Below are 26,523 nucleotides of genomic sequence, written 5' to 3' on the forward strand. Positions count from 1 at the left end.
TCCTCCCTCCGCTAATCTCTGAACGTAAACAGGCGCAGTGTTTTTGAGGATGTTACAAGAATGTCGAGTAAAAACTGAGCCATTTCTCAGCACCATCATCCAGAAAACTCTCATCTATAATAATTATTACGGGTTTTCCTTAATAATAAAGTGTGGCATTATTGTGATGTAATTTGATAAACATTATATATATATATATATATATATATATATATATATATATATATATATATATATATATATATATATATATATATATATATATATATGCACCTCGAGAAGAGAGGAATGCAGAGGAGAGAGAGAGATTTTGGGAGATGTTAAGTGAATGTATAGGAGCCTTTGAACCAAGTGAGAGAGAAATTGTGGTAGGGGACTTGAATGCTAAAGTAGGAGAAACTTTTAGAGAGGGTGTGGTAGGTAAGTTTGGGGTGCCAGGTGTAAATGATAATGGGAGCCCTTTGATTGAACTTTGTATAGAAAGGGGTTTAGTTATAGGTAATACATATTTTAAGAAAAAGAGGATAAATAAGTATACAAGATATGATGTAGGGCGAAATGACAGTAGTTTGTTGGATTATGTATTGGTAGATAAAAGACTGTTGAGTAGACTTCAGGATGTACATGTTTATAGAGGGGCCACAGATATATCAGATCACTTTCTAGTTGTAGCTACACTGAGAGTAAAAGGTAGATGGGATACAAGGAGAATAGAAGCATCAGGGAAGAGAGAGGTGAAGGTTTATAAACTAAAAGAGGAGGCAGTTAGGGTAAGATATAAACAGCTATTGGAGGATAGATGGGCTAATGAGAGCATAGGCAATGGGGTCGAAGAGGTATGGGGGAGGTTTAAAAATGTAGTGTTAGAGTGTTCAGCAGAAGTTTGTGGTTACAGGAAAGTGGGTGCGGAAGGGAAGAGGAGCGATTGGTGGAATGATGATGTAAAGAGAGTAGTAAGGGAGAAAAAGTTAGCATATGAGAAGTTTTTCCAAAGTAGAAGTGATGCAAGGAGGGAAGAGTATATGGAGAAAAAGAGAGAGGTTAAGAGAGTGGTGAAGCAATGTAAAAAGAGAGCAAATGAGAGAGTGGGTGAGATGTTATCAACAAATTTTGTTGAAAATAAGAAAAAGTTTTGGAGTGAGATTAACAAGTTAAGAAAGCCTAGAGAACAAATGGATTTGTCAGTTAAAAATAGGAGAGGAGAGTTATTAAATGGAGAGTTAGAGGTATTGGGAAGATGGAGGGAATATTTTGAGGAATTGTTAAATGTTGATGAAGATAGGGAAGCTGTGATTTCGTGTATAGGGCAAGGAGGAATAACATCTTGTAGGAGTGAGGAAGAGCCAGTTGTGAGTGTGGGGGAAGTTCGTGAGGCAGTAGGTAAAATGAAAGGGGGTAAGGCAGCCGGGATTGATGGGATAAAGATAGAAATGTTAAAAGCAGGTGGGGATATAGTTTTGGAGTGGTTGGTGCAATTATTTAATAAATGTATGGAAGAGGGGCAGGTACCTAGGGATTGGCAGAGAGCATGCATAGTTCCTTTGTATAAAGGCAAAGGGGATAAAAGAGAGTGCAAAAATTATAGGGGGATAAGTCTGTTGAGTGTACCTGGTAAAGTGTATGGTAGAGTTATAATTGAAAGAATTAAGAGTAAGACGGAGAATAGGATAGCAGATGAACAAGGAGGCTTTAGGAAAGGTAGGGGGTGTGTGGACCAGGTGTTTACAGTGAAACATATAAGTGAACAGTATTTAGATAAGGCTAAAGAGGTCTTTGTGGCATTTATGGATTTGGAAAAGGCGTATGACAGGGTGGATAGGGGGGCAATGTGGCAGATGTTGCAAGTGTATGGTGTAGGAGGTAGGTTACTGAAAGCAGTGAAGAGTTTTTACGAGGATAGTGAGGCTCAAGTTAGAGTATGTAGGAAAGAGGGAAATTTTTTCCCAGTAAAAGTAGGCCTTAGACAGGGATGTGTGATGTCACCGTGGTTGTTTAATATATTTATAGATGGGGTTGTAAGAGAAGTAAATGCGAGGGTCTTGGCAAGAGGCGTGGAGTTAAAAGATAAAGAATCACACACAAAGTGGGAGTTGTCACAGCTGCTCTTTGCTGATGACACTGTGCTCTTGGGAGATTCTGAAGAGAAGTTGCAGAGATTGGTGGATGAATTTGGTAGGGTGTGCAAAAGAAGAAAATTAAAGGTGAATACAGGAAAGAGTAAGGTTATGAGGATAACAAAAAGATTAGGTGATGAAAGATTGAATATCAGATTGGAGGGAGAGAGTATGGAGGAGGTGAACGTATTCAGATATTTGGGAGTGGACGTGTCAGCGGATGGGTCTATGAAAGATGAGGTGAATCATAGAATTGATGAGGGAAAAAGAGTGAGTGGTGCACTTAGGAGTCTGTGGAGACAAAGAACTTTGTCCTTGGAGGCAAAGAGGGGAATGTATGAGAGTATAGTTTTACCAACGCTCTTGTATGGGTGTGAAGCGTGGGTGATGAATGTTGCAGCGAGGAGAAGGCTGGAGGCAGTGGAGATGTCATGTCTGAGGGCAATGTGTGGTGTGAATATAATGCAGAGAATTCGTAGTTTGGAAGTTAGGAGGAGGTGCGGGATTACCAAAACTGTTGTCCAGAGGGCTGAGGAAGGGTTGTTGAGGTGGTTCGGACATGTAGAGAGAATGGAGCGAAACAGAATGACTTCAAGAGTGTATCAGTCTGTAGTGGAAGGAAGGCGGGGTAGGGGTCGGCCTAGGAAGGGTTGGAGGGAGGGGGTAAAGGAGGTTTTGTGTGCGAGGGGCTTGGACTTCCAGCAGGCATGCGTGAGCGTGTTTGATAGGAGTGAATGGAGACAAATGGTTTTTAATACTTGACGTGCTGTTGGAGTGTGAGCAAAGTAACATTTATGAAGGGATTCAGGGAAACCGGCATGCCGGACTTGAGTCCTGGAGATGGGAAGTACAGTGCCTGCACTCTGAAGGAGGGGTGTTAATGTTGCAGTTTAAAAACTGTAGTGTAAAGCACCCTTCTGGCAAGACAGTGATGGAGTGAATGATGGTGAAAGTTTTTCTTTTTTGGGCCACCCTGCCTTGGTGGGAATCGGCCGGTGTGATAATAAAAAAAAAATAATATATATATATATATATATATATATATATATATATATATATATATATATATAGAGACGTATATATAAAACTGGTCAATTAGCAAGAACTCATTTAAAATTAAGTCCTTTCTGAAATTTTCTCTTATACGTTTAAAGATATATATTTTTCATTAATGTTAATGTAAAAAATTTTAATTTTGCTCCAAAAGAATCTTAGAAAACTTACCTAACCTTATTATAAAAAGAACAATTTATTTTAGCCTAACCCAACTAAATATATTTTAGATTTGTTTACAGTAATTTAATACTAAACAAACACAGTGAAATATATTTTTTTTCGTTAGGTTCAGGATGATTTTGGCGAAATTATTGCATACACAAATTTTCACTTGTCCTATATGGCAAGATGAGCGTTGCTATTTAAGCCAAGATCGCAAGTTCTGCCTATTCGGCACGACACACACACACACACACACACACACACACACACACACACACACACACACACACACACACACGCACACGCACACGCACACCCCCACACATATATATATATATATATATATATATATATATATATATATATATATATATCAATAACAACATTGCACTGTTTTGGCCTGCCTCATGGTGAGAGAAAACGCATGACACTTTAGACCACACTAGACCACACACTCCTTAACAATGGTGCATCCAGCCAAGCTAAATGTTGTACCCACCATCGAGGGATATACGGTGGTGTGGACACCTCTGAGCTAATTTCATTCTACTCCCTGTTTGTGTACTAGCTTAACAAGCAGTATGTTATATTATTGTACCCACAGAACAAGTGGTATTGATCAATAACAATACTGTTCCGTGGGTACCACGGTATATCCCTCGATGGTGGGTACAACATCTAGCTTGGCTGGATGCACCATTGTTAAGGATTGTGTGGTCTAGTGGTCTAAAGCGTCTTACGCTTTCTCTCACCATGTGACGGGCCAAAACAGCGTGGGATCGACTTCTTGGCTACTGCAGTGTTCTTATTGATCAATACCACTTGTTCTGTGGGTACAATAATATATATATATATATATATGTGTGTGTGTTCTAGGTAGTAGGTTGGTAGACAGCAACCGCCCAGGGAGGTACTACCGTCCTGCCAAGTGAGTGTAAAACGAAAGCCTGTAATTGTTTTACATGATGGTAGGATTGCTGGTGTCCTTTTTTCTGTCTCATGAACATGCAAGATTTCAGGTACGTCTTGCTACTTCTACTTACACTTAGGTCACACTACACATACATGTACAAGCACATATATACACACCCTTCTGGGTTTTCTTCTGTTTTCTTTCTTGTTCTTATTCTTGTTTATTTCCTCTTATCTCCATGGGGAAGTGGAACAGAATTCTTCCTCCGTAAGCCATGCGTGTTGTAAGAGGCGACTAAAATGCCGGGAGCAAGGGGCTAGTAACCTCTTCTCCTGTATATATTACTAAATGCAAAAGGAGAAACTTTCGTTTTTCCTTTTGGGCCACCCCGCCTCGGTGGGATACGGCCGGTGTGTTGAAAGAAAGAAAGATGTGTGTGTGTGTGTGTGTGTGTGTGTGTGTGTGTTTAAACGTTATATACCGTCAGTACATTTGGTTATATAGACACTTAATGTAGATCAAACCTTCATTGTACACGTTTCGCCAAGAAGTGATCGTTATCTGGAGTTTTTCTGTAGACTTGAAAAAAAATTAATACTGAGGGATAGGGGTAGGGTTCGATGTGATGTATAATATCAGAAGTCCCTATAAACCCCAAACAAGACTAAAAGGAGACTTGCTAGGGCCGGATACGGTGTATGCTGTCGGTGGCCCTATAAATCCCGAACAAGACGAAGAGAAGACTTGCTAGGGATAGGGTACGGCGTATGCTGTCAGTAGCCCTATAAATTCCCAACAACAAGACGTCTACAATAAACATTTGCTGTTACTACACAAGCCTGTGCGCAACCCTTAAAAAAAAAAATTAAAAAAAACAATTAATTTTCTAGAAATTTTCAAAATTTCCATTGAAGTTTTTTCCGGTTAAAAAAAAAAATCTTACTTTTAAAGATGCTAATGAACGTTTCTCATTTAAATTAAAACAATACTGATATACTATCATATTTTGTACTCTTGTCGGGTTGTTGTGCCCAGTCGCCATCATTATATATTTTTCCGTATTTCTTCCAATACACGACTTTATAGTAAAGCACAGGGAAAGCAATTTTTGAAGCAATTTAGTGAGAACGATTCGGTAAGAGCGAGCTGAGGCAAAGTTCCAAATACTTGCCATCGTTTATCGATATTTGTTTAATCAGCCGCCGGGAGCCGCGAAGCTCTCTTTCAGTACGAAGCCTCGTTGCAGGAACACACATACATGTTGCGAATTTTACATAATTTTTTTAAAGTTAGCTGATAAAACATGGTCAATGTCTAATTACTATTATTATCAAAACCAAGGGGTAAACCCACTAGGGTCATGCAGCACCGAGGTCAATGTCTATGAAAATGTCTGATACTCTTCTTAACTTGCGTGGTAATTTAATGTTATCTTCTAAGGTGCTGTGGCTCCAGCTGGTTTCAGAAGAGGATTCAGCTTCAGTAATTTTATCTTTTTAAAGCTGCAGCACACTTTTCTGGCTCGAACGAAAGGAATCACTGCTGTTCCATCAAGACACATGTGGCTACTGCTGCAAAATCTTGTCTACGAGTCGGAGTTTTGGTACTGAGGACTAGCAACTCTGATATTATAGTATAAACCTTGGGAATAGATACCGACAACTTGGAGGAAGATCTTCACTATTCTTCTCTGTATATGGACTGATGAAGCCAGTGTGGCGAAACGTTTCCCCAATAAACATACCCAGTTGTAGCACATGTGTCTAATGTATCAAACACTTGGACACAGTAGAAGTGATCAAGGTCCCAGGACCGAAACATCCTAGTGTTTACGTTTGTGTCTTTCTAGACCAACCCTGGCGTCACCAGTGCAGCCAACTGTACTACTTGTAAACAAATGGTTGGCGTCACCAGTGCAGCCAACTGTACTACTTGTAAACAAATGGTTGGCGTCACCAGTGCAGCCAACTGTACTACTTGTAAACAAATGGTTGGCGTCACCAGTGCAGCCAACTGTACTACTTGTAAACAAATGGTTGGCGTCACCAGTGCAGCCAACTGTACTACTTGTAAACAAATGGTTGGCGTCACCAGTGCAGCCAACTGTACTATTTGTAAACAATGGTTGGCGTCACCAGTGCAGCCAACTGTACTACTTGTAAATAATAAAAAGGTACAATACCGTGACTGGAGATATACACTAATAACCCGAACATTAGAGAAAGAAACTTATGACGACGTTTCGGTTCGACTTGGACCATTAACTAGTGACACCGAAACATAGCCTTAGGTTTCCTTCTCCTATGTGCGGGTTGTGTACTGGATGTTATAAAGAGGAAAATAATGAACTAGATAAAGCAAGTGTAGCACATTATTACATGAAGAAAGTGGAAAGCACTAGATAAGAGGTAATGGAGGCATACATAATACACAGTTTCAAGATCAGAGATGAAAGGGTCATGGTGGTCAGAAACCATTAACTTTGGTCTGCATCAGTTTCGTGGCGGGGGCCAGGAGCTGTGATTCGATCCCTGCAAACACAAACAAGTTACCTGAAAATGATTCCCGAGTTCTCCGCTCCGCTCCCAGGCCAGGCCTCCTGGATGATAGCCTGATCAACCAGATTGGTGGTGCCAGCCATGCAAAATTCAACGTATGTACCATAGTCAAGGCAGATCGAAAACTTTAAAATAATGATCCAGTTCTCTCCCATATAGAAACAGGAGTCTGTTGGCATTTCCCTTTAAGCATGAAGGGAGAATGTTGAAAAGTCTTGGTCCCTTTACACTTATTATTCTTACGACATCCCTTGCTTTTCATTAAAAGCGTTTTGCACTGTTTGCTGAGCATCTGGCTCTCATAGCAAGTAATTTGGTTCGGTGTGTAAATCTGGGACAAATCTCTTCAGAATTTTCCAGGAGTAAATTATGATGTATCTTTCTTGCCTACGTATAGGCGGCCTGGTCATGGACCGTGCCGCGGGGGCGTTGATCCCCGGAATACCCTCCAGGTAGACGTTGCAAGGAGCACAATTTCATCTTTTTTTCATGCATTCGTAATAATTTAGGTTCTGTGATTTCGCCTGACTTAAAAAAAACGCTGTTAGTGTGCATCAGCATTTCACTTTAGAGAGACTTAAAGACTGTCATCAGAGGCTTGGCATCTGTTGGTGTTAAATTTCTAATTATCAACACATCACTTTCCTTACAGTTGTGTTAGCAACATTACTGTGATCCCTAAACATAAGATCCTCTAACATTATCATTATCGTTCCAATTCCCAATTTTTTTATTTTTCCGCAGCAGAAGAACTGAAATTTTTCCTCATTTAGCATTACATTGTTTTCTGTAGTCCAGTGGCAAACCTGGTTACTATCAGCTTGGAGGTTTGTTGTGAACTCAGTGTACGTCACTCTCATTCATATTATAGTTTTGTCTGCACAGGATGATTCAATGTTATGACTTACGTCTCTGTCGAATGTGAGAATTAAGAGAATTGTGGCCTTGGGGAGCAGAAATTTTCACTGTGCATCATTATATTAAGTGTTTAGAATACCGACAAAAAGATATGACATACGTGCAAATAGTTTGGTGTAACTACTTAATGATAAAAGTCGTACATGAACGTCCTTAATTTCAGTCTGCTACATGAGGGTTATTTGTGTATTGTTCTTGCCACTGTATTGTTAATAAAGTTACTGTTTGGTAACTTTATTGATCAGAAGTTTCTCTTGCTCAACAGGCTTTTCCAGTCGAATTACAGAAGTGACGTAAATGCTGGAGACAACAGCAGTAGTGGAGAGATACGAGGTGATCAATCTTCAGCCTTGAGGAAAAGTAAGTTTAAGGTGGTCAGTCCCTCTAACTAGGCGAGTGTTCAGCTTCATAGCTTTAACCGAGACTACGGAGCTGGGCTATGGACTACTAACTCTTATAAGAACGTAGAAAAAAACAGTTAAAACATCTTAGTTTCCACGTTAAGATTCGATCAGCAGTGCACAAAATCATTCTTTCCGGTTGGTTTACGATAAACCTACGAGAACAAGGAATTAGTAGATCTATGTATAAGAACATACAAAAAAAATTATTTTATTATTCATCTTAGTTTCTAACGTAAACTGGATTAATGATTCAATGGTGTTAAATTTGTGGCCAATCAATATATTCTCAGCTTAACTCTTCTAAGTTATGTTACGAAAAACAATTCTATGATCCACGAAGACATTGGTCAGGACAACCCCGAGTGGTGATCCCATAGCCATGCCGTATGTTTACTTGCAATGTGTACCTTCCTAAGTAAAACAGTTGAAGTTTATACATAATTCAGCTGCCTCTTTGAAATCTTGCCTCCATAAGAGGAATTCAGATTCTGGAAGAAAAGGATAATTGGTGTAAAATTCAGAACATTAAAGGAAACACATCGCCATGAGTAGTGAAACGTTTCCTTTCATCAATGTTCAGAAATGTATACTAGTGGCTTTTTGTACAGATTGTCAGTATCAGCGCGTAGTATTCCGACTCCTGTTGGTGGAGACAGTAGCAAGATGCCGACAACTGGGCTTTTTCATATACTTGAAATAAAAAAAAGTCCCCAGTGACGGGCAAAACGTTGCACCAACAAAGGAATCCACTGCTTTGTATGTCTTTTCACCACTGATCCCCTCGGATACAAACCTTCCCGAAATTCAATTCAGAGGTTATTTACTGAGGGCTGGTGCGACACAGCGCCGAGAGAGACGATGTTCACATTTCTGCCTCACGGCCATTCATCCAGGCACCACTGGGACCAACACTGCTGCTCGCTGCTTTTACTAAGGTACCATTTCTCTTGTGGCCGTTCATCTGAATCATTTCTTACTCCCGGCGTCGTACGATCAGTACAGGTTTACCCAGTGGTGGACCTACATTTCTGGGGCCCTGAAACTTTAACTGTTATGGGATCACCTCTGCAACCAGCAATGGCTGCCTATATGTTGCTTTAACTACTTTTTAATTTTTATTTTAACTATTATTTTGTACTGAATTACACTATATTATTATTAATTTAAAAAACTTCTCATACAGTAGACCCAAAATTTTTAAGAAATGTGGACCAAAGTGGCTTCTGGGACCCCTTCGGGATTAGGGACACTGAAGTTTAAGCTTCATTAATTTCATAATAGATCCGTCCCTAGGTTAACCTCTATTTTTTAGGTATAATAATAAAAAGAAGGGGCGGGGATGTTGCTGTTCGGAAGGTTATTTGAACTTTGATGTGTGAACACTTCTGCCTAGACAGCTGTTGCAAGAATGATGGTCAATGTTTTCCTCTCGGCGTGACGTTACATTGGTGGTAGACAACCTGTGTTCTTATTCAGGTAAAAGGAACTAATCGCTATAGAAAATAAGTTATTAGTAGTCTGAGTGGCCCATGACGATGTTTGGTTTTACAGCTGATCTAGGTAATACAACTATCCAGTATTGGAAAATAGACAATGTAGTGAAGTCTTCACTGGTGCAACGTTTCACCCACTCGTCTGCTGTTTCATGTATATAGCACAATGAGAAAATTACAGTACATGATGGTCAGGTGTAAATAAAGTGAGCAGTGCACTGCAAGTGACCTACTGATCAGCGCTGGCTCTACTTCCTTCTAATATGTGTGCTGTGGGAGTCACCAATGAGAATATAAAATAACTTTCTTTTATTGTGTTAGCCTGACTGCAGATTACTCAAAACACTTACGTTTAATCGCGTCATGTTCTTGAAGTAGCAACCTGACTCACGAAATCGTAATAACACGATTGTCAACAATACACGGAACAGGTAGGGACAGAACCACGGCGAGTGAGTCGTAAAAGTCCAGGTCAGTGCGTAAACCACTGGTTCTGTTCCACAGCCTGATGTTTGAGCAGGTATTGTCATATTTTACACACGCATTATTCATTCTTCAGGTGTACACTACATGCCTGCCCGAAACGCTCTGCGTAACAAATAACTTTTTGTGAAGTTATATACCTTTATATCTTTGATATACCTTTGGAGAGTTTCGAAAGTTTAACTATTCTCAGACCCCGGCCATGGGCCAAGCTCGTCTGGTGCTTACCTGATCAACCAGGCTGTTGCTGCTGGAGGCCCGCTGCCCCACATATCCACCACATCCTGGTTGATCTGGCACCTGGTGAAGATACTTGTTCCAGCTGTGTTTCTGATATCTTCTGGTAAGATGTTGAATAGTCTGGGACCACGGATATTGATACAGTGTTCCCTTATTGTCCCCACTGCACCCTTGCTCCTCACTGGGTTTATTTTGCACTTCCTCCCATATCTCTCACTCCAATATGTCGTTATGGCAGTGTGCAGATTTGGGACCAAGCCCTCGAGTACTTTCCAGGTATATATTATCATGTATCTCTCTCTCCTCCGTTCCTGTGAGTACATGTTCAAGACTTAAAGGCGTTCCCAGTAATTATGTGAGGCTGCAGGCCTCCAGCAGCAATATCCTGATTGACCAGGCTAGCACCAGACGAGCCTGACCCATGGCCTGGCTCCGGGAGTAGAACTCTTGAAACTCATCAACGGCACATCAAAGGTAAAGGTAAATATGTATGTTCCTCCACCGTTGCTGACATTCATCATTCAACATGTCTGACATGTCTGACAGATGCTAGTCATGTCATTTATCATTGTCAAGATCTTTTATTCCTGCCATTTACTCTTAGGGACGAACGATGGACTGTTAAAGATGGAGCAGAGAACACAAAGAATATATATAAAAAAGATTAAATACGTATAAAATATTGCATGCAGTCCATTAAAGTGTGTAACATGACTTATCAAGATGATGGTATATATTATCAAGAAGATAGTGTGTACTACCAAGATGATGGTATATATTATCAAGAAGATAAGTGTACTACCAAGATGATGGTATATATTATCAAGAAGATAAGTGTACTACCAAGATGATGGTATATATTATCAAGGAGATAAGTGTACTACCAAGATGATGGTATATATTATCAAGAAGATAAGTGTACTACCAAGATGATGGTATATATTATCAAGAAGATAGGGTGTACTACCAAGACAGTGACGTATACTACCAGGAGGGCAGCGTGTACTTTACCTGAGCTGTGATGAGGCCGTTCTGCCTAAGCTTGCTGGAGAGCGGAGGTCTGGAGGAGGTGGCGGAGCGTCCCAGCTTGTGTAGCGAGGAGTCCTTGTGGTGGGCTGGGCTCTGTAGAACAACAACAAGCAAAGCTACAGCAACACACTACGCCACCAGCTACACGCTTTCCTCTACATCTTACTGCCACAATAACAACTGTACCATAAGCAAAGAGAGTAATGATCGTAGAACCAGCTTTTACTGGGGAAACGTTTCGCTCTGTGCAGAGCTATATATTAAGCCGTGACTATGAAGATAACGAAGCTCTACACAGAACGATACGTTGTTCATTCTACAGTTGTTACAGTGTTTAAAAAATTATTAATCTGTCTTAACTACTAAGAGAGCTAACTATATGATGGCTAGAATATTTAATACCTAGCATGAGGAGGTAACAAACGATAATTTGCTTAGTTTAAAGCCTTTCTACTACACCAGGGTCATTCACCTGTACGTTGCCAATAAACAACATTTTATTTGCTAAAAGAGGTATATATATATATATATATATATATATATATATATATATATATATATATATATATATATATATATATATATATATATATATATATATATATATATATATAGGGAAGTACCACCTCTATAGCTGGAATGGGGACCTTCATCCTCAGAGAAGACAATAAACGTACCTCAGGAAAAACTCAAGGTTCTCCCCGGAGCTGTTTGAATATTTTCTTCTCCTACCACCCCCTATATATTTTATATTCTATGTGAACATTTATTAATAAACAGAATACAGAATATATATATATATATATATATATATATATATATATATATATATATATATATATATATATATATATATATATATACACGTAGTAGTACTGCATATACAATACTACTATCTGTGAATTTACATATAGAGAAATACATCCCTCAGAACATATACATTGTTGTTCTAGCAATATACCGTCTCCCACCGGGACAGGTGACCCGGAAAAGAAGAAACACTTTCACCATCACTCAATTACTGTCTTACCAAAGGTGCAGCAACATTGCAGCTCAGTTGCCCTTCCAAACTAAAATATCTCCCACCCCCCCTTCAGAGTGCAGACACTACTGTACTTCCCACCTCCAGGACTCAAGTCCGGTTAACCGGACACAAGCAAATATTATTTGCATCCTAATCGGTGAATGTATTACAAAAAACTATTATTATAATCAAAAAGAAGCGCTAAGCCACAAGGACTATACAGCTTATTACAAAAAAAATAGCAATATGAACTATTTTCAGAAACAGGAACACAGATATTTTTTTAAATTAATATTACACTTGAGCTATGTTAAATATTTTCCTTGTTCTTTAATGAATATTAAATCTAAAGAAATATTATAAACACTCTTCAACTGGTTTTTAATTAACAGTTTTATTATTATTATTATTATTATTATTATTATTATTATTATTATTACTACTACTACTAATTTTCGCGTGCAAGCGCTGAACCCGTATGGGTTACACAGCGTCTGGGGAATATAAAGCAATTAGATTCGATCCGAGGAAGGGGTTGGTCGTTCAAATTTCTCAGGACATGGATAGATTATTATTATAATCAAGGGAGAAACGCTAAACCCGTAGGATTATACAGAGCCGGGGGGGGGGGATGTGGAAGGCATTCAGGCTTAATTCGGGGAACTGGAGCACAGATCCAATTCCCTAAATCAAAAGCCTCTCACCAACATCAAGGAACCTTCCGTGAGGGGATTATTATTATTATTATAATCAAGGGGGAAGCGCTAAACCCGGAGGATTATACAGCGCCTGGGGGGGGGATGTGGAAGGCATTCAGGCTTAATTCGGGGAACTGGAGCACAGATCCAATTCCCTAAATCAAGAGCCCCTCACCAACATCAAGGAACCTTCCTTGAGGGGCCGTGAGGGGAGCCATGGATAAAAAAAAAACAAGAACATGTCTTAACGAGTGTACAACAATTAACCTCCAGTAACACTGGTCACTACATCTCGCTAAATATTTCCCTTCAAGGGAGGGGCCTTGACGCTGGTGAGGGGCTCTTGATCTAGGGAATTGGATCTGTGCTCCGGTTCCCTGAATTGAGTCTGAATACCTTCCATCCCCCCTCCTACATGCGCTGTATAATCCTACGGGTTTAGCGCTCCCCCATGATTTTAATAATAAATCGCTAAATATTTGAAATATTAAAACACGGTGAAGATTAATAAATGCGTCAAACCCCTGTGGGCTGTTCAGTACAAGAACTGGTGGTGGCTCGATCCTTCGTTCACTAATAGCGGGTCGGCCTCCTAGAAAGCAGGTATTGGTACATGGTCAAGACTACATTTCAACCCCACAGCAGACTTGATCAAGTCTGATCAGACTTGAAAAAGCCCGTTGTTGCGCTGGTATTATTATTATTAAAATCAAAACTAAGCGCTAAACTCAACAGGGTGAGCTGTATTATTAGTAGTATTATTGCGTTCGTGGGGCTGTTAAACCCGTAGGTGTCATACAGACCCTGGAGAAGAGGGTGTTTTATCTTGTTGTTGTTAGTTTATAAGGCCAGTGAGAGCTTACGCCGTATCGAGCCCTGTTTGTGTGCCGTCGTGAACTCCAACTTGCCGGTATATTCCCATGTCAATCACTGTTACAACCAGGCTGTAGGCGATTACTACTTGAAACATCGGCATTATTATCCTTACAAGACTTCAATTTACCTTTGGTTTACCTATGACTGGTGTCGAGGGCTCCTCCACTCACAGCCCAGTGAGGCATAACGAGAAAATCAGCTACCATTGTGACTTAACACAACTGGAAGCCTTGTGTGAGGTCAAAAAAAACATGAGTGTAGCGAGTTGAAGGTTGATACCCCAATTATAGATTTTTTTGTTTAATTGGCAACTTGGTACCTACTTTCTTCAGTTCAGATACGTCAGCGACGAAACTTTCGAACCAAAACTATCTTTTGCTAGCTAGTACCAACTACCTTATTTTGTTTTTACTTTTTATTGTGCAATAAACTGCTCAACTTATTTAATATTACAAATCAGATCTTACTCCTAAACCAATATTATCTCATAGTGACTATCTGTCCATTTAATTTGTTTACCATTACTTAATTGTAGTCCCTTATATATTTCTTTGTCCTTTATTTTAGCTTTATATAAATACCATAGATCATATATTCGCAATTGTTAAACTAATCAAGGTGCTATTCTCAGGTGTTAAAGTTAATAAGTTCACTATTTTGCCATTATACTCCAAAGTTCATTTATTTGATTACCACTTTATTGTTCACCACAACTTATATTAGTCCCTTTTATATTATAATTTTATATTATAATTCTAACTTCAAAGAATTACCTTTAAAGTACTACCTACTATCATATTCCCAAGCTCCATTATTTGATCATCACTTTATTTGTTCACCACAAATTATTTTAGTCCCTTTTATATTGTCTCCTTTATTTTAGCTTTAAAAAACTACCTTAGCTCATTATTTTTACATTTGTTAAATAATTCAGGTGCTATTTTTTAGCTTTAGAATATTTACTTTGTTTTATACTTAATTCTAACTATAGATTCACTACAAATCTTATGATTACAAGCATTGATCCTGATACCAACCTCTTATTTAATGACTTAAATGAATCAAACAGTTACTGTAATTACTACACAGCAGAACAATCAAAGGCACTTCTCAATGCCAACAACAACATAACTGTCTTTAACTACAATATCAGATCTTTAAGCAAGCATTACGATGACCTCATAGCATTACTAAATTCCTTACATGCCAATATGTCCATCATTACACTAACTGAAACCTGGCTAAAGCCTGATAGTACAGATGTCTATGCCATTCCTGGTTACACAGTCATACACAACTGTAGGCCAGACCAACAAGGGGGTGGCACAGCTATATACTACTCAGACCAACTAGAATGTATCACTAATACTTGCACAAGGGATTAACATGGGGAATATATATTAGCTAAATTCAAATCCAAATACCTACAAAAACCTCTCACCGTGATAAACATCTACAGAATTCCACAATCAAACATTAGCCAATTTAGTCAAAACCTAGGAAGTATGATAACTGATGTACTCATGAACAAAGATCACTTACTACTCTCAGGTGACTTCAGTATAAATCTCCTGCAAGACCAGGACCCACACGTTACTAAATTCACAAACACAATGAGTAACTGCATGTTGCTACCAACAGTAACAAAACCTACAAGAGTTACAGAGACTAGTGTTTCCCTACTTGACCACATCTGGACCAACACCATATCCCCTTTAAAATCAGGCATAATTACAGATAATACCACAGACCACTACCCTACTTTCCTCATAACAACTCTTGGTAAATTACCCCAAGACACTACTAAAGTCACCTTCAGACTTCACAATGAGGCAGCCATTAATAACTTCACAACAGCAGTAACAAACATTGACTGGCACACTGAGCTAGAAATCTATACAGATATTGACGAATGTTTTAATAATTTTCTAAAAAAGACCCAATACCTTTATAACAAGCACAGCCCTAAAAAAACTAAACAGATGACAGCTAAGAGACTGAACAGTCCCTGGCTAACACCCAGCATTCTCAAATCCATAAATACAAAACACCGATATGAAAAACAGTACAGAATGGATCACATAACCAGAGACCAAACAAAACGTTACTCGTCAATCCTAACCAGCCTGATAAGAAGGGCAAAAAAATTGTATTATGAGAAACAGATTATCCAACTTACGATGTGATATAAAAAAAGACCTGGAAGACCCTATCAGAAATTCTGGGAACAAAAAAGATATCACGACATAGCGAAATAAAATTAGCAAAATCAGATGAACCCCAACTCCCACCAACAGAAACAGCAAACAGACTCAATGATTTCTTCTCCACTATAGGTCAAAACCTTGCCAATAATATCCCAAGCTCAGATACCCCACCAAATGACTACCTCACTGGCAACTACCCGAACACACTGTTCCTAGCTCCGACTAACCCATACGAAGTCTCCCTTATTATCAACGCACTGAAAAACAAGGCAGGAGATTTAAATACCTTACCACCCTTTATATACAAAAAAGCGTCACAAGTACTATCACCAATCATTGCAACACTCTTTAACAAATCCATTGAATCCTCCACCTTCCCTACAGTTCTCAAAATAGCAAGGGTCACCCCGATCCATAAAGGAGGAGACCAAACAGAGTTGAATAACTATAGGCCAATATCCAATTTACACCCTCTCTCAAAAATCTTCGAAAAATTAATTCATAAACGAATCTACTCCTACCTCATCTCCCATAACATTCTCAACCCCTGCCAATTTGGATTCAGGCCTAATAAAAATACTAATGATGCTATTATACACATGCTAGAACATATATACACTGCAATAGAGAAAAAAGAAGTCCCACTGGGGATCTTCATTGACTTACGTAAAGCTTTTGATACAGTTGACCATGACTTGCTCCACGTAAAATTGTCACACTGTGGTATAAGAGGGCACTCCCTCAACTACCTCAAGTCTTACCTCAGCAACAGAAGCCAATATGTGTACGCAAATGGGGCAAGCTCTTCCGCACAACCAATTACAGTTGGTGTCCCACAGAGAAGTGTCCTTGGCCCTCTTCTCTTTCTCCTATACATAAATGACCTACCAAATGCTTCGCAATTACTCAAATCCACACTTTTTGCAGATGACACCACATACGTCTTCTCTCACCCGAGCCCAGTCACGCTAGCCAATACTGTAAATACCGAATTACAGAAAATATCTACCTGGATGAGGACTAACAAACTTACACTAAACATTGACAAAACCTACTTCATTCAGTTTGGTAGCAGAGCTACAGATGTACCTCTTAACATAACGATAAACGGATCACCTATCACAAAGCTAACAGAGGGAAAATTCTTAGGAATCCACCTCGATAATAGACTCAAATTTTATACACATATACAACAAATTTCTAAGAAAATTTCCAAGACTGTAGGCATACTATCGAAGATACGGTACTATGTTCCACAGTCAGCCCTCCTGGCCCTTTATCACTCTCTTATTTAACCCTATCTCACCTATGGAATTTGTGCATGGGGCTCAACAACAACTAACCATCTCAGACCACTAATTACCCAACAAAAGGCTGCAGTTAGAATGATAACAAATTCTCACTACAGGCAGCACACTCCACCAATATTCAAAACACTCAACCTACTCACCATACAAAACATCCATACTTATTATTGCACTTATTACATACATAGAACACTTACCTCTGATATTAAGCCTCCCCTCAAACATCTCCTTGCCAACCTCAACAGAACACATGACCATAATACAAGGCACAGATCACTCTTTGATGTTCCTCGTGTCCATCTCACGCTATGCAAAAACTCAATGCACATAAAAGGCCCTAAAATCTGGAATTCATTACCTGTAAATATAAAAGAAACACTACCTGTTTATAAATTCAAGTCTCTTCTCAAAGATCACTTACTCACCCAAAACCAAATAAATACTGAATAACTGAACCTGATAAATTGTATATCTTAAATGTTTCTCACAATTATATCACATAAATGTTAAACCTAAATTTGTTATTTTTTTTTAAATACACTACCTAACAGAATACTCCATTCTACTGAATGAACAACAATGCATGCAACCATATGACCTGTCTTTGTAATACTCACTTGTGCTTTATAGTAATCTGTTTACAATAATGTCTTATCACTGATTTCATCATTGCTTAGTTAATCTTAAGTTAATTTTAAGCCAGCCCGTAATGCTATGCATAGTATAAGTGGCTTTGGCATGCTGCTCTTACCTGTATTTTTTTGTACCTCTGTATGTATGCTAAAATTTCTTAATAAATAAATAAATAAATAAATATATAACGATGAATTTTGAAGTTGCCACTCTGAAACCTGCATAAACAATCCTTTAAGGCACATTATCACTGTTAACATTTTGAAGCCGATCGGAAGAAGCATTCCCAAGTGTTATAGGACAGAAATCAGGAGGCATGCTCTGGGAGAGGGCCGCAGGGGCGTCGACCCCCGAAAACATTCAGGTATCCCCTTGCGGAGAATATCTAATAATTCAGTGCTATCATGGGTGTGATACCAATTGCATGGGTATAACTCACAGAGAAAGGACTCATTATTAAGCCACATCAGTTAGTATTAGAGAAAGGGGAGAGAATACACTAGTAAGCTACCCATGCGAACAAAGGTGAGAGAATACACTAGTAAGCTACCCGTGTCCACCTACCTCCAGGTAGGTGGCTGAAATGTTAATTCCATGGTGTAGTTGTAGGCACCACATTCCCAGTGTGAATGTCCGAGGTGAGGATTGTGAATGAGAGGTGACCCATGTCTAGCATGGCCGCTACATACAGTCTTCCATAAGTAAGGCTGTGGTGGCTTACTGTAACAGGTGTTAAGGCAGGTAGGAACGGCAGGTAGTATGTATCTCTTCTGTTCAAGCTATTCTAGGTTGTCAGTAGTATAGTAATGTTGATAAACTGTGGAAAGGGACTAAGTGCAAAGTTAAGGACATTTATTAAAAGGAATTGTTTCTCCACGGGTACGAGTGAATAAGACACATGTGCAACAGTTACGCATCTTTATTCCGAAACGTTTCGCCTTCAGAGTACGCTTCTTCAGTCGAGTACAGAAAAGTTGGCCAGAACAGCAGAGATGTGAAGACGATGTCATCAGTCCATCACCCTTGAAGACGTAGTTTTGAGGTGGTCAGTCCCTCAGCCTGGAGAAGAGCGATGGACTGATTACATCGTCTTCATATCTCTGCTGCTCCGGCCAGCTTTTTTGTACTCGACTGAAGAAGCCTACTGTGTAGGCGAAACGTTTCGGAATAAAGATGCCTAACTGATCCACATACGTCTTACTTACCAACCTGTCGGTATTGTATACCATTCTGATATTCATTCAAGACTGATGAAGCCACTATGGGCGAAACGTTCCCTTTAATGTTCTAAACTGTGCACAAGTGTCGTTTTCCCACAACCTATTAACTCCGGCACCAACAGTGATAATCCTCAAGTTTTGGTAGTTTCCTGACACCACCAGAGTGCAAGACGTGTCGTGACCACCAGAGTGCAAGACGTGTCGTGACCACCAGAGTGAAAGACGTGTCATGACCACCAGAGTGCAAGACGTGTCATGACCACCAGAGTGCAAGACGTGTCGTGACCACCAGATTGAAAGACGTGTCGTGACCACCAGAGTGAAAGACGTGTCGTGACCACCAGAGTGAAAGACGTGTCGTGACCACCAGAGTGCAAGACGTGTCGTGACCACCAGAGTGCAAGACATGTCGTGACCACCAGAGTGCAAGACGTGACATGACCGTGGTTAAATTAACCTTGATTTTCCTGTCACCTTTCGGCAATATACTTGGGGAAGCGCTAAACCCGTAAAGCGCCTGGAGGGAACGGAAGACAGTCAAGCACGATCCGAGAAAGGTAAGAACTGGTCCAATTCCTCGCATCAAGAGCACCTCACCGGCATCAAGGAACTTCGTGCATAAAAAAAATGGATTGTCGACCATCAGTCTGATTAATGGGTCACTGAGCAGCGAGTCGCATTGTGACTTCAGTTCTGCGTTCATTTTGTTCCATCTCCTTTAAGCAAGGCTCGATATTAGAAGTAGGTTTAATTTATTTTATACTACTTTCTAGTTCTTATTTCTGCAATTTATTTTAGCAGTGGAGTAATTAAAAGTTGTCGTTATTGAACATCACATTTTTTCTGTGGACTTCCGGAAGACTGGGTGTCTGTCAGCTGTGTCCTCGGTACATGTCGTTCTCAAACAAATTCTAGTATCGTCTTCAAAGGACAAATCGGGGCTATATCTACGTGTCCAGGGACCCAGCAGAGTCTGCCTGCTCAGTGACCTGAACATCTGCGTGTCCAGGGACCCAGCAGAGTCTGCCTGCTCAGTGACCTAAACATCTACGTGTCCAGGGACCCAGCAGAGTCTGCCTGCTCAGTGACCTAAACATCTACGTGTCCAGGGACCCAGCAGAGTCTGCCTGCTCAGTGACCTGAACATCTACGTGTCCAGGGACCCAGCAGAGTCTGCCTGCTCAGTGACCTGAACATCTACGTGTCCAGGGACCCAGCAGAGTCTGCCTGCTCAGTGACCTAAACATCTACGTGTCCAGGGACCCAGCAGAGTCTGCCTGCTCAGTGACCTAAACATCTACGTGTCCCAGACTGCTGATACTTTATGTCTCTACTTATGTAGGAAAGGAGATCGCCAAAGATAATTTGGTTCAGTACTGTACCTTGGGGAAGAGAGTTTTTACTGTAGCAGTCTTTGATTTGATTTCGTTCAATATTATTCTTTGGGTTCTATTTATTAGAAATTTAAATACCCATCTGCCTACTTTTCCAGTTATTGCCTTTGTTCACATTTTGTATCCTTTTACACCATGATCGCACTTGTAGAAGATTTATACAAAGTCTGTGTACAATATATCTGTATTTTGTTTGTCTTCCGTTGTATCCAGGTCCATGTTGTAATGGTCCAGCAACTGCGACAGGCAGCAGTCAAGAGGATGATAGTGAAGAAGAAGAAGAAGAAGAAGAAGAAGAAGAAGAAGAAGAAGAAGAAGGAGGAGGAGGAGGAGGAGGAGGAGGAGGAGCAGGAGGAGGAGCAGGAGGAGGAAAAGAAGGAGGAGGAAGAGGAGGGAGAAGAGGAGGCGGAAGAGGAGGCGGAAGAGGAGGAGGAGAAGAAGTTTATTTGGATTAGTAGCTCCTAAAGTTTACTTACCGAGGATAACCCAGGAAAGCCAAGTAGTGTGGCTTACTATCATCAGTGGGTTCTGAGTTACTTCCTTAGGATGTGACCTACATCGATCACATCCTAGGGAAGTCCCCTGCCTCGCCCAGGATTCGAGTCAGGGGACTTTCGGTTGTGAGCCAAAAATATGTGAACAGCCATGGCTCAGGGACATTATGGGTAGCCAGGGTCTCAGAGGCATTAATGTTTTCAGGGCATCATGGGCAGGCAGGTATCAAGGGTATCAATGGCAGCCCCCGTGGCAGCTGTAGTTGGTTTAAGGGGTCACCGTCCCCGTGGACCGATCCTAAATCTGACCTGATCGACCAGGCTGCTGGTACCAGCTGTGCGCAGAACAGTGTGTGAACTACAGCCCAACTGCTCAGGAACTGACTGGAGGAACGTATCAGGTTCCCTCTTGAAGTCAACTAGATGTCTGTTCGCACTTCCTCTTACTAATAAAGGGAGAGTGAGGAGTCTTGGTCCTCTTACACTTAATGAATTTCTGTTCGGTGTACATATTTCACCCCTGATTTTCATCGGAGGTATTTAGTCTCGTCTGTCAAGATCCTTGCGCTGACTCACGAAATTGTATTAATATGATTTCAAGCAAATCACGTAACGGGTGGGGTTTGAATTTATGGCATGAGCGGTTAACGTACTGGCCTGTGAGTCTTAGGACTCAACTGCCAGGGGTTCAACCCTCACCCGTTCCTTGCGTTCAAGTGGAAGGATTCTAGTGTGTAGGTTTATGCTCCATTACACCATGTTCACACTTGTTGAAGACAAGTGTGACCATGTACACTGTATCAGCAATCAGTATATTGCTTGTCTTCAGGTATCTTCAATACTACGTCATAATGGTCCAGCAATTATAAAAAGCTGGAACGACCCCCTCAAGTGTTGTGATTCCATGCTACTGATATTCTTGCTTCTTAAAACCCTCTCAAGGACCTTCACAACGTGGGGTGACAGCGCTATTGCTCTATAAATACATTTTTTGGACCTGTTTTACTGCCATCTTTGTGAGGACGGCTACATCTGTGGTTTTTAGTGACTGTGATGACACCTGTGTCCAGGGTCCCTCTCTACAAAATATTTAAGGCACAAGATAGTGGTTTTTCTGCCTTTGTTGGTGAATATTGAGTTCCATGAGTGTGGGCCTCGGGCAGAGTGCATGGACAGGCTATCAATGACGTCCTCGAAATTAAATTAGGTTAGGGTTATTTTATAAACTGGAAATTACCAACAGACCTGAGAGGGAGCTGGACAGGTACCTAAAGTCAGTACCTGACCATCTGGTTTACGTGCAGCCAGCACTAACAACCTGGTTGATCAAGCCCTGATCCACCGGGATACCTGCTCATGGACCGGCCGTGGGGGCATTGAAACTCAGAATACCCTCCAGATATACTCCAGGTATATACCTCTGGTGGCCTTGAAGAGAGAACCTGATAAGTTCCTCCAGTCACTTCCTAATTCGCCGGGCTGTGGTGCGCACGTTTTACTTTACGTGGCCAGCAGTAACAGCCTGGTAGATCAAGCCATCCAACGGGAGGCCTGGTGTGGGACCTGCCCGAGGGGACGCTGACCCCCGGAACACTTTCCAGATAGTCTCCAGGTTATATCACAAGCGTTTCCAGTCTCGCTCAGGAAAAAACGCATTTGGGTCGTTAATCTTATGTCGAACTCATACATTACTGAACCTAGATGTGACCATAACCCAGATGTGACCATAACCCAGATGTGACCATAACCCAGATGTGACCATAACCCAGATGTGACCATAACCCAGATGTGACCATAACCCAGATGTGACCATAACCTAGATGTGACCATAATACAGATGTGACCAAAATCCAGATGTGACCGTAACCCAGATGTGACCATAACCCAGATGTGACCATAACCCAGATGTGACCATAACCCAGATGTGACCATAACCCAGATGTGACCATAACCCAGATGTGACCATAATCCAGATGTGACCATAACCCAGATGTGACCATAACCCAGATGTGACCATAACCCAGATGTGACCATAACCCAGATGTGACCATAACCCAGATGTGACCATAATCCAGATGTGACCATAACCCAGATGTGACCATAACCCAGATGTGACCATAACCCAGATGTGACCATAATCCAGATGTGACCATAACCCAGATGTGACCATAATCCAGATGTGACCATAACCCAGATGTGACCATAACCCAGATGTGACCATAACCCAGATGTGACCATAACCCAGATGTGACCATAACTAAGATGTGACCATAATCCAGATGTGACCATAACCCAGATGTGACCATAACCCAGATGTGACCATAATACAGATGTGACCAAAATCCAGATGTGACCGTAACCCAGATGTGACCATAACCCAGATGTGACCATAACCCAGATGTGACCATAACCCAGATGTGACCATAACCCAGATGTGACCATAATCCAGATGTGACCATAACCCAGATGTGACCATAACCCAGATGTGACCATAACCCAGATGTGACCATAACCCAGATGTGACCATAACCCAGATGTGACCATAACCCAGATGTGACCATAACTAAGATGTGACCATAACCCAGATGTGACCATAATTCAGATGTGACCATAACCCAGATGTGACCATAACTAAGATGTGACCATAACCCAGATGTGACCATAATCCAGATGTGACCGTAACCCAGATGTGACCATAACCCAGATGTGACCATAACCCAGATGTGACCATAACCCAGATGTGACCATAACCCAGATGTGACCATAACCCAGATGTGACCATAACCCAGATGTGACCATAACTAAGATGTGACCATAACCCAGATGTGACCATAATTCAGATGTGACCATAACCCAGATGTGACCATAACTAAGATGTGACCATAACCCAGATGTGACCATAATCCAGATGTGACCATAACCCAGATGTGACCATAACTAAGATGTGATTATAACCCAGATGTGACCATAACACAGATGTGACCATAACCCAGATGTGACCATAACCCAGATGTGACCATAACTAAGATGTGATTATAACCCAGATGTGACCATAACACAGATGTGACCATAACCCAGATGTGACCATAACCCAGATGTGACCATAACGCACATGTGACCATAACACAGATATGACCATAACGCAGATGCGACCGTAACACAGATGTGACCATAACCTAAATGTGACCATAACACAGATGTGACCATAACGCAGATGTGACCATAACACAGATGTGACCATAACGCAGATGTGACCTCAACAAACACAGAGGTGCCCATAAACACAGAGGTAACCAAAATACAAATGTGACTATAATAAACACAGACATGACAATAATAAACACAGTTGTGACCAAAACACAGTTATGACCATAACAAACACAGGTGTTATCCTTAACAAACACAGATATGACCATAAGAAACACAGATGTGACCATAAGAAAAAGGTGTGACCATAACAAACAGGTGTGACCATAACAAACATAGACGCGACCATAACACAATTGTGACCATAAACAAAGACGTGATCATAACAAACACAGACGTGACCATAACACAGTTGTGACCCTAACAAACACAGGTGTGACCATAACAAACAGGTGTGACCATAACCAACACAGGTGTGACCATAACAAACACAGATGTAACCATAACGAGCACAGTTGTCACCATAACAAACACAGACGTGACCATAACAAACACAGACGTGACCATAACTAACACAGGTGTGACCATAACAAACAGGTGTGACCATAACAAACACAGGTGTGACCATAACAAACACAGGTGTGATCATGACAAACACAGGTGTGACTATAACAAACACAGACGTGACCATAACAAACATGGGTGTGACCATAACAAACACAGGTGTGACCATAACAAACACAGGTGTGACCATAACAAACACAGGTGTGACCATAACAAACACAGGTGTGACCATAACAAACACAGGTGTGACCATAACAAACACAGGTGTGACCATAACAAACACAGGTGTGACCATAACAAACAGGTGTGACCATAACAAACACAGGTGTGACCATAACAAACACAGGTGTGACCATAACAAACACAGGTGTGACCATAACAAACACAGGTGTGATCATGACAAACACAGGTGTGACTATAACAAACACAGACGTGACCATAACAAACACAGGTGTGACCATAACAAACACAGGTGTGACCATAACAAACACAGGTGTGACCATAACAAACACAGGTGTGACCATAACAAACATAGGTGTGACCATAACAAACACAGGTGTGACCATAACAAACACAGACGTGACCATAACAAACACAGGTGTGATCATGACAAACACAGGTGTGACCATAACAAACACAGGTGTGACCATAACAAACACAGGTGTGACAATAACAAACACAGGTGTGACCATAACAAACACAGGTGTGACCATAACAAACAGGTATGACCCTAACAAATTAAACTCACCTGACGGTGTCTGGGCAGGCCCCATGGATACGTGTGATAGAAGGGGGCCACGAGGACCCTGGCGCCCTCCATATGGGGCACGGGTCGTTCGGGGACACCCCTAGCTGACCATTGGGAGGCGTGGGCAGGGTCTGCCCCAAGGTAGGGGCAGCCGGGGCAGCGGCATCACCCTTGCCATCGTAACACCTCACACCTATGTGGTGATGCTATTACACACCTGCCTCACACAGACTACCACTCGCACGGTTCTACGCCCACACGGTGTTTGTAGCACCTGCACGGTGTTTGTGCAGTACGCGCACGGTGTTCGCAGCACCCGCACGATGTTTGTACCACCTGCACGGTGTATGTACCACCTGCACGGTGTATGTAGCACCTGCACGGTGTTTGTAGAACTCGCACAGTGTTTGTAGCACGTGCAAGGTGTTTCTAGCTTACACACGGTGTTTCTGGCTCACACACGGTGTTTCTAGCTCACACACGGTGTTTCTAGCTCACACCCGTATTTCTAACGCCCACACGGTGTTTCTAACGCCCACACGATGTTTCTAAAGCTCCCACATTACTTGTAATACCTACAGAGTGCTTTTGACACTCAATGCTTCTAGCGCCCACACGGTTCTTCTAACACTCACCCTGTGCGTCTAACACTATTCTTCTAACACCCAACCGGCACTTCTAACAAACACGGTGGTTCTAACACCCACACAGTGCTTCTCACACTCACAAAATGCTTCTAACACACAAACACGGTGCTTCTAACAAACACGGTGCTTCTTGCAAACACAATGCTTCTAACACACACACACACGGTGCTTCTAACAAACCAACACGGTGCTTC

At 41.1% G+C, this 26,523-nt stretch overlaps 1 protein-coding gene across 1 annotated transcript in view; it reads right to left on the reverse strand.

Annotated features, from left to right (window-relative positions):
* The window catches only part of LOC128705571 (uncharacterized), a 230,259-nt gene that overhangs the window by 183,996 nt on the left and 19,740 nt on the right, over window positions 1-26,523 (reverse strand). Inside the window, exon 2 of the mRNA XM_070096322.1 lies at window positions 11,353-11,463. Coding sequence (XP_069952423.1) covers window positions 11,353-11,463 — 111 coding nt within the window. The remainder of the gene's footprint in view (window positions 1-11,352; window positions 11,464-26,523) is intronic.

The sequence above is a fragment of the Cherax quadricarinatus genome, chromosome 53, assembly GCF_038502225.1.
Source record: "Cherax quadricarinatus isolate ZL_2023a chromosome 53, ASM3850222v1, whole genome shotgun sequence".
Lineage (NCBI taxonomy): Eukaryota > Metazoa > Arthropoda > Malacostraca > Decapoda > Parastacidae > Cherax > Cherax quadricarinatus.